General features: G+C 38.2%; 1 protein-coding gene across 3 annotated transcripts in view; it reads left to right on the top strand.

Annotated features, from left to right (window-relative positions):
- Positions 1–15395, top strand: part of HDX (highly divergent homeobox) — a 154791-nt gene that overhangs the window by 97795 nt on the left and 41601 nt on the right. For all 3 annotated transcript variants that reach the window (XM_062183540.1, XM_062183539.1, XM_062183538.1), the window contains one exon: positions 13371–13517. In XM_062183540.1, coding sequence (XP_062039524.1) covers positions 13371–13517 — 147 coding nt within the window. The remainder of the gene's footprint in view (positions 1–13370; positions 13518–15395) is intronic.

Below are 15395 nucleotides of genomic sequence, written 5' to 3'. Positions count from 1 at the left end.
GCTGCCATTCAGGACACATGCATCCCATATTGGGGAGCTGATTTGAAGTCTTGGTTCCCTGCTTCCAATCCAGCTTCCTATTAATATACCCTGGGAGGACATTAACTCCCTCAGCCACTAAAGGTATTTGGGGAGTGAACCAGCAGATGGAGAAGATATCTCCCTCCCTCCCTCCCTCTCCCTCTCTCTTTCTCTCTCTCTTTGCCCTTTCAAATGTGCAAAATAAATAAATACAACAAAAAAATTTTTAAGACTAGGAATTAAATTTTTTTGCCTATCCACATACCTACCAGTTTCTAGCATTTACAAATATAGGTCAAAGCCAACTTAAGCACAGTATTTGCCATCAAAAATGCACTGGACAGATTTCTATTTTGACTCTCTTGTGATCTCTTCATAATCACTCTATTCTTTATTCTTTCACATATAAATAGATCAGGAATATCCCAGCTAGTAAGTCATGGCTTTGCTATGAACTAGGTCTTATTCTTTGGAAAATGCTTATGGGTGCATTTTGTGTGTTGTCTTTTAATCTGTTCTCCAAACATCAGTTTTTATGGATGAACCTGTAAGTCATTAAAAATGGCTTATTTAATACAAACAAAATAGGTCTAAGTTTGGGCAATTGAATGATATGAACTATCACAACACTGTCAATTTAAAGCTAAGGCTATTTTAAATAGACTGTCAAAGTAATCATGATTTTTTTTCTCTTGTACCTGGGGATTTTAAGGAAAGGATAGTGATGTTATTATAAAACTTCCTGACGTATATATTAAACTACCTTGTGCCACACTTGCTACAAATCAAACTTTGAATTTCTATGATTATATTTGTTTTATATTCATTATAGAAGCTTTTCTTTTTACATATAAGAACACAGTTGTCATACCTTATGATAAACCCTTTGGAGTTTAATTATATTTTCCAGAATAATTCTCATTTTTAGATCTTTGTTGTATTTTGTTCAGTGAGATTAAGGTGCCCAAAAAGCAGACTATAATAACCAAATTAAATCTATGCAATGTAGTGAGGATTTCCTTCACTGTTGTTTCTCAGTGGAAAGACAGTTCCCAACTTATGATGACTTGACTTAACAACTATTTTTGCTTTACAATGGTACAAAGCAATATGCATTCAGTGGCAGCCATATTTCAAATTTTGATTTTTTTCCCTAGGCTAGCAATATATGCTGATATTTCCTCATGTTGCTGTAGAACCACAACAAGCCACAGCTCCTAGTCAGCCACAGACCATGAGAGTACGCAACTGATACTGTACAGTGCTACCTTATTATGATAACTGGTACCTTAGATATATTAAATGCATTTTCAACTTATGGTATTTTAACCTTACAATGGGTTTATCAGGCCACAATTCCATTGTAAGTCAAGGAGCAGCTGTTCTGCAGAGACTGAAAATCAAAAATCCTCCTTGCTCAGACCCATGTACTGCAAAACTGAGGGAAATTCTTCTCAAGAAAAAAAAATATAGGGCCAGTATTGTGCTATAGCAGGTGAGCCCACAGCCTGCAACACCAGCATCCCATATGAGCACTGGTTCAAGTCCTGGCTGCTCCACTTCCTATCCAGCGCTCTGTTAATGTGCCTGGGAAAAGCAGCAGAAGATAGCTCAAGTGCTTGGGCCCCTGCATCCACATGGGAGACCCCGATGAAGCTTCTGCCTCCTGGCTTTGGCCTGTCCCAGCACTGGCCATTATGGTCATCTGTGGCCATCTGGGGAGTGAGCCAGTGGGTGGAAACTCTCTCTCTCTCTCTTTCAAATAAATAAATTTTCTTTAAAAATTAGAAGTGGATGATAAATGGTTTATATTAGTTAAGATTCTCCAGAGAAACAGAACCAATAATATAGATAAATAATTGGCTCACAAATTATGGAAACAGAGCAATCCAAAGATCTGCAGTTTGCAAACTGGAGACCCAGGAAAGCTGATGTGTAGTTCTTGTCTGAGCCCAAAGACATGAAAACTACAAGAACCAATAGAATAAGTTCCAGTCCCCATGCCAGAAGTCTCAAAACTCAAGAAAAGCCAATGTTTCAGTCCAAGTACAAAGAGTAGAAAAAGATAAATGATCCAGTTGAACAATCCAGCAGGGGGAATTCCCTTTTACCCAGACTTTTGTTCAACTCAGATCTCCAACAAAATGTATGAGGCTTAGCCACACTCAGAAAGGTAATTTGCTTAACTCAGTCTACTGAGTCAAATGTTAATCTCATCCAGCAACACTTTCACAAATGCATCTAATATAATCTTTGACCAAAATTCTGGGCACCGCATGGCTCATTCAAGAAGATACATTAAATTAACCACCACAGAGATATATTTCAGAAAAGCAAGAACCAGAAATTATCAGAATATAAAAGATAACTCTCTCAACAAAAGGAGTTAATATCAGAATATATAATTTGAAGGAAAAAAAACTCCTACAATTCAATCACCCAAAACAAATAATCCGATTAAACAACAGGCAAAGGACCACAATAGACATTTCACCAAAGAAGATAAACAAAGGGCAAAAAAAAAAAAAGAAAGAAAAAAATTCTCAACATCACTAATCATCAGGGAAATACAAGTCAAAACCATAATGAGAAATCCCATCACACCAACTAGGATGTCTACCATCACACACACACACACACACACACAAAGAGAGAGAGAGAGAGAGAGAGAGAGAGAGAGACAGAGAGACAGAGACAGAGAGAATGACAAGTGTTGGTAAAGATGTGGAGAAATTAGAACCATTGTACACTGTTATAGAAAGGTACAGTGGTGCAGCAGCTATGGAGGTTCCTCAAAAAATAAAAAAAATAAAATTACCACATGACCTAGTAATCTGGATGTACAACCAAAGAATTGAAACCAGGGTCTTAAAAACTTAATTTGTACACCTATATTCATGGCAGGATTTGTCACACTAATGAAAAGACGGAAACAACCAAAATGTTCAGTGATTGAAAAATGGATGACAGAGGCCAGCACTGTGGCTCATTTGGCTAATCCTCCGCCTGTGGCACCGACATCCCATATGGGCACCGGATTCTAGTCCTGGCTGTTCCTCTTCTAGTCCAGCTCTCTGCTGTGGCCCGGGAGGGCAGTGGAGGATGGCCCAAGTGCTTGGGCGCCTGCACCCACGTGGGAGACTATGAGGAAGCACCTGGCTCCTGGCTTTGGACCGGCACAGTGCGCCAGCCATAGCGGCCATTTGGGGGGTGAACCAATGGAAGGAAGACCTTTCTCTCTGTCTCTCTCTCTCACTGTCTAACTCTGCCTGTCAAAAAAAAAAAAGAAAAAGAAAAAGAAAAATGGATGATAAAAATATGGTGTACACATACAATTCATTGTTATTCAACTTTAAAAAGGAAAGAAATTCTGTTACATGCTGCAACAGGGATGAACTTTGAGCTTTGAAGACATTGTGCTAAGTGAACTACCCCAATTACATAAACACAAATACTCTGTGATCCCAGTTATATGAGTTATCTGTATTAGTTAAACTCATAGAAACAAAAAATAGAATTGTCATTTCTAAGACATGGGGGCAAAGGGAAATGCAGAATTGATTAATGGGCATGTAAAAGTTCCAGAGATTTGTGGCACAACCATGTAAATGTACTTAACAATATTTAACATTTAAAAGTGGTAAAAATGATAAATTTTATGTTTTATGTTATTTTATCACAATTTGAAAAAATATCAGCCAAATTAAATCTTCTAGAAAAAAAATTGTGTGAGAGGATTCTTTTAGAGGATCTAATATTCAACCTCTTATAGGTTAGGAGACATTTTTATCAAATATAGAGACTGTCTCAATAAATAGATTGAATGAATTGATATGTCTGTAGGTCATAAGATTTTCTAAGAGTTACTTACATAATTTAAAAGGGTAACATATGGTTAATCATAGAAAATGTATTCAATATGATTTAAAATGTCATTGTAACACACATTTAGAAGAGTTCTAGTCACTATAGGTATATTAATATTAAAAAGTAAAAAGGAGGCCGGCTCAATAGGCTAATCCTCCGCCTGCAGCGCTGGCACACAGGGTTCTAGTCCTGGTCGGGGCACCGGATTCTGTCCCGGTCTCTCGTGGCCCGGGAGTGCAGTGGAGGATGGCCCAAGTCCTTGGGCCCTGCACCCGCAAGGGAGACCAGGAGGAAGCACCTGGCTTCTGGCTTCGGATCGGCGCAGCGCACTGGCTGCAAGGCGCCGGCCGCAGTGGCCATTGCGGGGTGAACCAACGGAAAAGGAAGACCTTTCTCTCTGTCTCTCTCTCTCATTGTCCACTCTGCCTGTCAAAAAAAAAAAGTAAAAAGGAAAGAAAACTGTGATTATTTAAGCATTTCACATATGCATACATATGGCCAACAAATATGTAAAATGATTAACCTCACTTACGCCTTTTTTTGAAAAAGATTTATTTATTCGAAAGTCAGAGTTACATAGAGAGAGGAGAGGCAGAGAGAGAGAGAGAGAAAGAGTGGTTTTCCATCCGATGGTTCACTCCCCAGATGGCCGCAATGGCCAGAGCTGCGCCGATCTGAAGCCAAGAACCAGGAGCTTCTTCCAGGTCTCCCACGTTGGTGCAGGGGCCCAAGGATTTGGGCCATCTTTCACTGCTATCCCAGGCCACAACAGAGAGCTGGAACGGAAGAGGAGCAGCTGGGAGTAGAACCGGCACCCATATGGGATGCAGGTGCTTCAGGCCAGGGCATTAACCAACTGAGCCACAGCGCCCGCCCCCTCACTTACACTTCAAGAATATAAATCAAAACCTCAAGAAATATTTTTGTAAATTGGCAAAAATTACAAAGCTGAGTAAAACCTAGCACTGATAAAGATATGGGGAAAAGAGATTATAATACATGTTTCTCCTCATTTAAGAGAAATTAGATAATACTTATTTCAAAAAAATTAAATGCACTTACTCTTCAACTCAGCAATCCTATTTTGTGACATAAGGTCTAAAATTAAGATCCCATATTATGTATGTCTTGACATCTGGAGAAAATTGAAAGGACCTTAAATCACCCTTTCCATTGTGTTCCTGCAGATAAAGTACAATATTCAAATAACCCTGCTTATCATGAGCACCAGGAACAATGCCTGATTATCTCTGAGTAGTGAGCCTCGGACCCCTGCTAGCCCACAGAATGATTCCAACATGCAAATCAGAGTCTCTTGTAGGACCCAGGGATTGTGCCACCTTTCCCCCAACAGCCTTTTCTTTTCTCTCTGTTCCCATTTGTTGCTCTGCTTGGCATTCAGTGTCCTTGAGCTGTGAGCATGTGTGAATAACACATTAGTTTTTCTCATCTGTCCAGTGTTAGAAGTTATGTTTTTGGCCATACTCATGGCTATAGGGCAGGAATCCCTACTTTGACCATAGAAGAAAAGGAGGTGACTAAAACACATTGCTGGGGCCAGTGTTATAGCATAGTGGGTAAAGCTGCCACCTGCAGTGCCGGCATCCATATGGGCACTGTTTCAAGTCCTGGCTGCTTCACTTCCAATCCGGCTCTCTGCTATGGCTTGGGAAAGCAGTGGAAGATGGACCAAGTCTTTGAGCCTCTGCAACCCACGTGGGAGACCCAGAGGAAGCTCCTGGCTTCTACCTTTGATCAGCACAGCTCCAACCATTGTGGCCAATTGGGGAGTGAGCCAGCGGATGGAAGACCTCTCTTGCTCTCGCCCTCGCTCTCTCTCCTCTCTGTGTGTAATTCTGACTTTCAAATAAATAAATAAATTTTAAAAGTCACATTGCTAGGAATTTCACATCACATATAATTCAATTATAAAACAAGATATTACGCTCAAGCATCTGTGTTTCAACATCCTTTTTGAAATTATACTGAACTAAAAACCACCTAGATGATCATTAGTAGATAACTCTATAAATTGTGGATGATCCATACAATGGAGCACAATACAGCAACTAAAAAGGATGTGGTGTACAAAAAAATTTAAAAAGAAATATCATATAAGACAGCAATCACATTTCTGGTTCTATAACCAAAGGAAATGGAATCAACACACCAAAGAGATACCTGAATTCCCATGTTTATTGCATACTATTCGGCAGACAAGATATGGAATCAATTAGATGTCTACCAACAGATGAACAGAAAAGTAAATGTGGTATTTATATATATAATGGAATATCATTCAGACTTTAAAGAGGAAATCCTGTCATATATGACAGCATGAATAAACCCGGAGGACGTTATGCTAAGTGAAATAAGTCAGGCACAAAATGACAAATACTGCATTGTTCCACTTATATCAGGAATCTAAATAGTCAAACTCATAGAAGTAGGGAGTAGAAAAATGATTGCCTAGGACTGTGGAGATGAAAAATGGGGTGGAGGGGTTGTTGTTCACAGGTATAAAGTTTCAGTGATGAGACACACATTTGGCACAGTGGGTAAGAGGCTGCTTAAGATACCCACATCCCATATTGTAGTGTCTGTGTTTGAGTCATAGCTCTGCTTACAATTCCAGCTTCCTATTAATGTGCACTCTGGTAACTGTCGGGTGATCCTTCAGTAGTTGGATCCTTGCCACCTTCATAGGAAACCCAGATTGAATTCTGGACTCCTATCTTCAACCTGGCTTCTATGGGCATTTGAGGAATGTACAAGTAGATGAAAGGTTGCCCTCTTTCTATGTATCTTCTTCTCTCTGCCTCTGCCTACCTTTCAAATAAATAAAAATAAAAAGTTTTAAAAGCTTAAACTGTGCAAAATGAGTACGTTCTAGAGATCTGCTGTACAATATTGTGGCTATATTTAACAATCCTGCGTTGTATACATAAAGAATTTTGTTTAAAAGGTTGAACTTGAGGACCAGCATCACGGCGTGACAGATTAAGCCACAGCCAGCAATGTCAGCATCCCATATTAGTACTGGCTCAAGTCCTGGCTGCACCACTTCCAATCCAGTTCCCTGCTAATGTGTTTGGGAAAGCCATTGCTGATGGTTGAAGTGCTTGAGCCCCTGCCACACAGGTAGGAAACCCTGACGGAATTCCAGGCACCCGGCTTTGGTCTGGCCCAGCTCCAGTGGTATAGCCATTTACAGGGTGAACCAGCAGATGGAAGATATTACTGTCTCTCTTTCCCTCTCCCTCTCGCTCTCTCTCACCCACTCTGCAACTCTGCCTTTCAGATAAATAAATCTTTAGAAAAAAGTTGATCTTGTTAATTGTTCTTACCATACACACAATAATGACTAAAGCATATCTGAATGTGATGATGACAAATGAAGTTATTTCTAAAAGCTCAAGGAAAAATGGATATTATGGAAAAATTGCTAAGATTTCAATTTTTTCCACTGAAATAAGCTTTGTTTTTATTTAAAGACTTATTTTATTTATTTGAAAGACAAAGTTACAGAGAGAAGTAGTGTCAGAGAGAGAGAGGTCTTCCATTTGGCTGGTTCACTCCCTAAATGACTGTGACGGCCAGAGCTGAGCTAATCTGAAGCCAGGAGCCTCTTCCAGGTCTCCCATGTGAGTTCAGGGGCCCAAGGACTTGGGTCATCTTCTACTGCTTGCCCAGGCTATAGCAGTGAGCTGGATTGGAAGTGGAGCAGGCAGGATTTGAACCAGTGCCCATATGGGATGCCGGCGCAGCAGGCTGGGGCTTTAACTCACTGCGCCACAGCGCCAGCCCCTAAACTTTGTTTTAACTCCATTTTCCACAAGCTCTCTGAATTCCCCTCATAAAACAATCCCTAAGGGACACTCTTAACTGCAAATTTTAATTTTTCAGTATCACACCACTTGTTTCATTTTAAGTACGTATGTACTTTTATCCTGGAAAATTACTGAGAGAAATGCAGTGGTTGCCATTGGTATGAAGATTATGAAAGGCTATATACAGAGTCTTCAAGAAATTCATGGAAAATAAAAATTTTGAAAAAATGCTGTGTGAATTTCAAATTTTTAGACAAAAATAAGCATATTTTAATTTCAGTTTTCCATGAACTTTTTTGAAGTACCCTCATGGTTCACTTTATACCTTCCTGATTATTTGCTTATTTTGTATCAAATCTATTTAAATATTTAAAAATATAAGTAAAATGAAAAACCATGGTCCCTATCACTTGTTTGTTTGTTTATTTATTTATTTATTGACAAAGAGAAAGAGGCAGAGAGGGTCTCCTATTCGCTTGTTCTCTCTCGAAATGCCTGCTACTGCCAGGGCTGGGCAGGCTGAAGCTGAGAGCTAAGAACTCAATCTGAGTCTCCCATGTGGTGGCAGGAACTCAAGTACTTGAGCTGTCAACTGCTGCTTCCCAGGGGCTGCATTTGCAGGAAGCTGGATTAGGGAAACAGAAGAATCGAATCTGGCCACTCTTATGTAGGATGTGGGCATCTTAACTAGGATCTCAACCGCTGGTCAAACACCCACCATGATCTCTGCTACAAAGGCACTAATAATTGTGTAAAATGATGAACAGACTTTCAGGAAACAAGTTTGAAATCTCAGCTGCATGGGATAGCATCTGGGCTGATGATCAGTATGGGGCAATGTAATAAATGAATATGGAAAAATGCTGGAGGACTCTTAGGAAAGTACCAGTTGAGTTAGAAAGTTTAAATAGTTGCCATTTCAAAATAGCTTCATCTAAGTTTAGAGAAGGGTGTTTTGCATAGTGATTAAGAAGCTGGTCTGGACACCCACATCCCATATCAGAGTGCTGAGGCACATGCCCAATTCCAGCTTCCTGCTAATGCACACCCTGGGAGGCATCAGGTGATGGCGCAAGTATTTGAGTCCTTTACATCCACATTGGAGGCCTGGATTGAAGTCCCAGTTTCTGGCTTTGGTTGGGCCCAATTCCAGCTCTTGTGGGCATTTGGGGATTGGAACAGAAGATGAGAGATATGCCGCTGTCTCGCTTTCAAATAAAATAAATTAATCAATTAAATTTTCTTAAGAGTTTCATCTAAGCATACATATATAGTTGTTTCACATATGTACTTTTTTAAAGATTTATTTATTTATTTAAAAGTCAGAGTTACAGAGAGAGAAGGAGAGGCAGAGAGAAAAAGAGAGAGAGGTCCTCCATCTGCTGGTTCACTCCCCAACTGGCTACAAAAGCCAGAGCTGCGCCAATCCAAAGCCAGGAGCCAGGAACCCCTTCTGGATCTCCAAGTGGGTACAGGGGCCCAAGGACATGGGCCATCCTCTACGGCTTTCCCAGGCCAGAGCAGAGAGTCGGATAGGAAGTGGAGCAGCCGGCACTTGAACTGGCGCCCATATGGGATGCTGGCACTGCAGGCTGCGGCTTTACCACCTATGCCACAGTTCCAGCCCCTCATAGGTATTTAAAACAGGAAACACCACACTCGTATATATCACAATTTTGTTACAACATTTTTTTATTTTTAGAAAGCTTTTATTTTATATATATATATATATATATATATATATGCACACACACACATATATATATATAAATTCCATAGGTACAGCTTTTTTCCTCCCCTACCAGCCCTCCCACCCACTCTCCCACCTCCTACACACTCTTCCATCCCATTCTTCATTAAGATTCATTTTTAATTATCTTTATATATAGAAGATCAGCTCTATACTAAGCAAAGATTTCAAAAGTTTGTATCCACACAGAAACACAAAGTATAAAGTACTGTTTGAAGACTAGTTTTACCACTAATTCTCATAATACAACTCATTAAGGACAAAGGTCCTACATGGAGAGCAAGTGCACAGTGACTCCTGTTGTTGATTTAACAATTGACACTTATTTATGATGTCAGTAATCACCCGAGGCTCTTGTCATGAGCTGCCAAGGCTACAGAAGCCTCTTGAGTTCACAGACTCCATCAGTATTTAGACAGGGCCATAATCAAAATGGAAGTTCTTTCCTCCCTTCAGAGAAAAGTACTTCCTTCTTTGATGGCCTCTTCTTTCCACTTGGATCTCACTCACAGAGATTCATTTAGGCCATTTTTTGCCACAATGTCTTGGCTTTCCATGCCTGAAATGTTCTCAGGAGCTTTTTAGCCAGATCTGGATGCCTTAAGGGCTGATTCTAAGGCCAGAGTTCTCTTTAGTGCGTTCATCATCCTATGAGTCTGCTATGTGGCCTGCTTCCCATGTTGGATCATTCTCTCCTTTTCAATTGTATCTATTATCATTAGCAGACACTTGGACTTATTTATGTGATCCCTTTGACACTTATTCCTATCTGTATGATCAGTTTTGTACTTAAAATGATCACTTTTAATAAGATGGTGTTAGTATTTTAAAAATTAATGGCAAGTTTTTAGCTTTACCCTTAGGGGTAAGTTTGTGAGAACATGTGCCAAACAGTATATCTCCTCCCTTTCTTATTCCCACTCTTATTTTTAACAGGGATCAATTTTCAATTGGATTTAAACACCTAAGAATAATTTTATGTTAAGTAAAGAGTTCAACCAATGGTATTAAGTATAAAAAGAAAATAGTAAAAAATAAAATAAAGTAAAATAATAAGCTGTTCCTTGACAGTCATGACAAAGGAGGATCAAGCCATTGCTTCTCATAGTGTCAGTTTCACTTCTACAGGTTTCCTTTTAGGTGTTCAGTTAGTTGTCACAGATCAGGGAGAACATATGATATTTGACCTTTTTGGACTGGCTTATTTCACTCAGCATGATGTTTTCCAGATTCCTCCATTTTGTTGCAAATGACCGGATTTCATTTTTTTGTCACTGTGTAGTATTCCATAGAGTACATATCCCCTAATTTCTTTATCCAGTCTTCCATTGATTGGCATTTAGGTTGATTCCATGTCTTAGCTATTGTGAATTGAGCTGCAATAAACATTGAGGTGCAGATAGCTCTTTTGTTTGCCAATTTAATTTCCCTTGGGTAAATTCTGAGGAATGAGATGGCTGGGTCGTGTGGTAGGGCTACATTCAGATTTCTGAGACATCTCCAAACTGTCTTCCATAGTGGCTTTACCAGTTTGCATTCCCACCAACAGTGGGTTAGTGTCCCTTTTTCCCCACATCCTCGCCAGCATCTGTTGTTAGTTGATTTCTGTATGTGAGCCATTCCAACAAGGGTGAAGTAAAACCTCATTGTGGTTTTGATTTGCATTTCCCTAATTTTCCATCTCACTTTGTTACTCTGCTTTTCTAATAAATAAATCAACAAATTTAAAAACAATGAAAGCCAAACTGACTTCAATTTCAGTCTTCCTTGGGGAAGAATTAACTTCTTTAAATGTCCATCCTCTTTTCCTTCTCTAAATGGGTATTCACCGTTTTAATGCTAATTGATTTTCATTGCTTTATTTTCTTAGTTAAAATATGCTCTTAGGAGCTTTAAAATTAACTGTTGTTCCCTTGTAAACTTCTACTTAATAGACCTTAATAGACATTGTCATAATAGGTCGCCTTCAGCATTGCTAATGCTAAGACCCCAGCACATTTCTGGCAAATCAAATCAGGTTTTATTTAGTTCAATTTACGGGATGAATCAGCATTGTATGTTCTCTAAATGAATTACAAATTAATTGGCTGAGTGTGTTCAGGGTTCTGTTCATTATTCCTTCTATCCTGACAGTAATGTAGGTTAGTTTGCACTGGAGAATTTGATGCAATGGAAAATTATGGGAATATTTATGGTAGCTGTTATGAAGAATTATTTGAAGCTACCTAGAACATTCTACCATTTATTCTGCTCTATATTTTGAGAATTAAGCAACACTAGTGTATGATCAATGTTGGATGAACACCTAATTTGATTTTTTTTATGCAGCAAATAACTTGAGGATTATTCCTCTATATTTAAAAAAAAAGGATGACATGTTTTGATTCATTTACTGGGAACGTGTAATTTAGTATTAGTACTTATAATGAATGTTACTCATCAGGGTTTTCTTAAGTTGAGGGGAACAGATTTCGCTGATAATGAAATTTATTATCACACCACACAGAAAATACTATATTTCTTATAAAGAGACAGGCCTTAATTATTCAATTTAATTTCACTCTTAGTAATAAACTGAGAATTCACATATTGCTTCCCCCTCACACACCCAGTGGCTAACATTACTATTCCCAAGGTTGTAGCTTTAAAGCAAACAAATCTGTGAATGTTGTTAATGTTACATCAGTTTTAGCTGTGGCAAATATTTTTTTACTTAAGTCATGTTTTATATGTTGTATTATTTCCCCATTTTCTGAATCTAATTTAGTAAGTGGTTCCATTTTAAATTTCAGTTATTCGAGGTCTATCATCTGTGTGTGACCAGAATATATTATCCTGGACAGAAGGCAGCAACAGAACCTCATAACTCATGTCATGATTTGCATCATTTGTCCTCAGTTCACTCACTCTCACAGACTTACAAGCTTGCTTGCTCGCTCTCTCGCTCTCTCTCCCCGTCTCTCCCTCACTTTCTCCCCCTTCCTCCTTCTCTCATCATAAACACATACAGACACACACAGGGCTTTGCAGGATATATATTTTTAATTAAAGTCTGTTTTTAGATTTTTCCACCACCTCTTGAGATAATTGGAGACATCATAGGGATAAAGCCACTAGAAAAAAAAAAAAAAACAGATATTTCTATTTCCAGCTCTGCCATCGGACATTCTGTGGCCTGTTGAATGAGTCCTTTGACCTTTCTTTTCCTGACGCCTTTATCAGCAAAATAGAGGTCATTATTCTTTTATGTTTCTAATTTACTTCCTAGGGATGTTTCCAGGATTCATTGAATTAAAGCAATATATAAAGTCCATCGTTTATTGAATGAAAAAGCTTATGAACAAAAATGGTATGCTTATTATGAAACTTTCTGAAGCCGTAAATATGATTTTAGCAGTACATTATCTTCTTATATTTCCTTTACTTACATTTTTCATTAATTGAAACAATCATAGGAGAATAATGCCTAGATTTATAATGACAAACATAGATTAATTTATCAAAAGGCAGAGCAGATATAATCCTGTCTGTTTTTTAAACTGTGTGTAGTATGTGAATGTGAATATGTATAGTGTGGAAAAACAAAATATATGTTAAAATGTTTTCTATATATTTTCTTTATATTTATGTGTAGTACTTGTGTAATTAAAACCACTTAAAACAACATTTTAAAGTTGCTATCACTGTACTAAATTCTCATTTCATCCTAGCACACTGTTTTATATAGTGGAAATTAAAATAACGAAAGTGCTAATTTTCAGAATTAAGGAACCCAGGATAAGAGTTGTGAAATGAATTTATTTATTCTTATGTGTTGAAAGTAACCTAGGACATCTCACCTAAGTGGATGGTACTCTCTCTATTTTCTTGGATTATTCTAATTTTGGAAACATGTTTTTCAGCTACAGGACCGCACTCAGTTCAGTGACCGAGACTTAGCTACCCTTAAGAAGTACTGGGACAATGGCATGACAAGCCTGGGCTCTGTTTGCAGAGAGAAAATTGAAGCTGTTGCAACTGAATTAAATGTTGACTGTGAAATAGTTCGGGTAAGGCATTTCTAATAATTTTCTTGCTGTAGCTGATGAGTGCACCAATGAGAGGTTTCAAAAATTGCATTTGTTGCTACAAACGATGTCATCAATAAAATGAAAATATAACTCACAGAATCGGAGATAACTTTTTGAAATCATATACAGAATAAAGAACACTTACAACTCAATAATGAAAAGTTAAATAATGCAATTTAAAAAGAAACAAAGGATCTGAATAGCTGTTTCTTTAAAGAAAATATACAAATGGCCAATGGACACATGAAAATATGTTCAACATCACTGGTCATTATGGAAATGGAAATCAAGTCACTAGTGAGATACCGCTTAACATGCACTGTGATGGCTATGATGAAAAATACAGATAATAAGCTTTGGTCAGAATATGGAGAAATTGGAATCTTTATACACTACTGGTGAGAATGTAGAATCTTTTGACTGCTTTGCAAAACTGTCCTCGAAAAGTTTAATATAGAGTTCTCATATGACCTAATAATTCTACTCCTAGATTTACAATTATAATAGAAATAATGAAAAACATATGACAACTCACAAATATCCATAACATAATATTCATACATTATTCATACTAGACGCAAAGTATAAATAGCTCAAATGTCCACCAAGTGAATGAATAAGCAAAATGTGGTATGAAGGGTATTAAAAAGTTCATGGAAAATATACATTATCTTTTAACTACATTTTTCATGAATTTTTGAGGCACCTTCATATATGCATATATTGGAATATTATAGATCCATATAAAGTAATGAAATATTGATGCATGCTACAAAATAGATGAACCTTGAAAGTAAAAGAAGCCACTCACAAAAGGCCTCATATTGTATGTCTGTATTTGTATGAAATATGCAGAAATATATTTACAAAGATTAGATTAGCAGTTTCTAGGAGCTGGGGTAGGGAAGAAGAAAAATGACTACTAGTAGGTGTGAGATTTGCTTTTGGCACAAAGAAAATGCTCTGGAATTATATAGTGGTGATTGTTGCACAGCTCTATGAATATATCAAAAATTTTAATTATTCAAATTAAGTGAGAATTGTATGATATATTGGATATATTTTAGTAGTGTTATTTAAAATTGTGTAAGATAGGGCAGGTGTTTGGCCTAGTGCTTAAGACACTGGTTAAGACTCCCATGCCCTGTATTTGAATGCCTGTGTTTTATACCTGGCTCCAGCTCGTGATTCCAGCTTGTTGTGCGAGGCAACTTATCCTATGAGACAGCAATGATGATTCAAGTAATTGGGTTCCAGGCACACTTTTGGGAGACTTGGACTTGTCATTGATTTCCTTGTTCCTAGTCTCAGACCCTGGCCTGGACTATTGTTGGCGTTTGGGCAGTGATTCAGTGGATGGGATCTCTCTCTCTCTCTCTCTCTCTCTCTCTCTCTCTCTCTCTCTCCTCCCTCTCTCATAAATAAAATGTTTAAAAAAATAAAAACCGCACAAAGTAATATGAAATAAATCTCACTATTAGATAATGAATGATAGACTAAAAAATTATATTTACCAGTCATAGGAACAGTAGTTTATGCTGCATTTGAAAGATGTTGGGGCCAGCACTGTGGCATAGCATGTTAAGCCACCACCTGTGGTGCTGGTATCCCAAACAGGTGGCAGTTGGAGTCCCAGCTGTTCCACTTCCATTCCAGCTCCCTGCCAATGCACCTGGAAAACCAACAGAAGATGGCCCAAGTGTTTGTGCCCCTGCACCCACATGGGAGACCTGGCTGAAGCTACTGACTTCATTGCAGCCATTTGGGGAGTGAACCAAAGGATGGAAGACCTCTCTCTGTGTCTCTTCCTCTCTGTAACTCTGCCTTTCAAATAAATAAATATTTTTTAAAAGTTGT

Source organism: Lepus europaeus, chromosome X (assembly GCF_033115175.1).
Source record: "Lepus europaeus isolate LE1 chromosome X, mLepTim1.pri, whole genome shotgun sequence".
Classification (NCBI taxonomy): Eukaryota; Metazoa; Chordata; class Mammalia; order Lagomorpha; family Leporidae; genus Lepus; species Lepus europaeus.
Note: the sequence above shows the minus strand (reverse complement) of the source record. Positions and strands in the feature narration are given on the sequence as shown.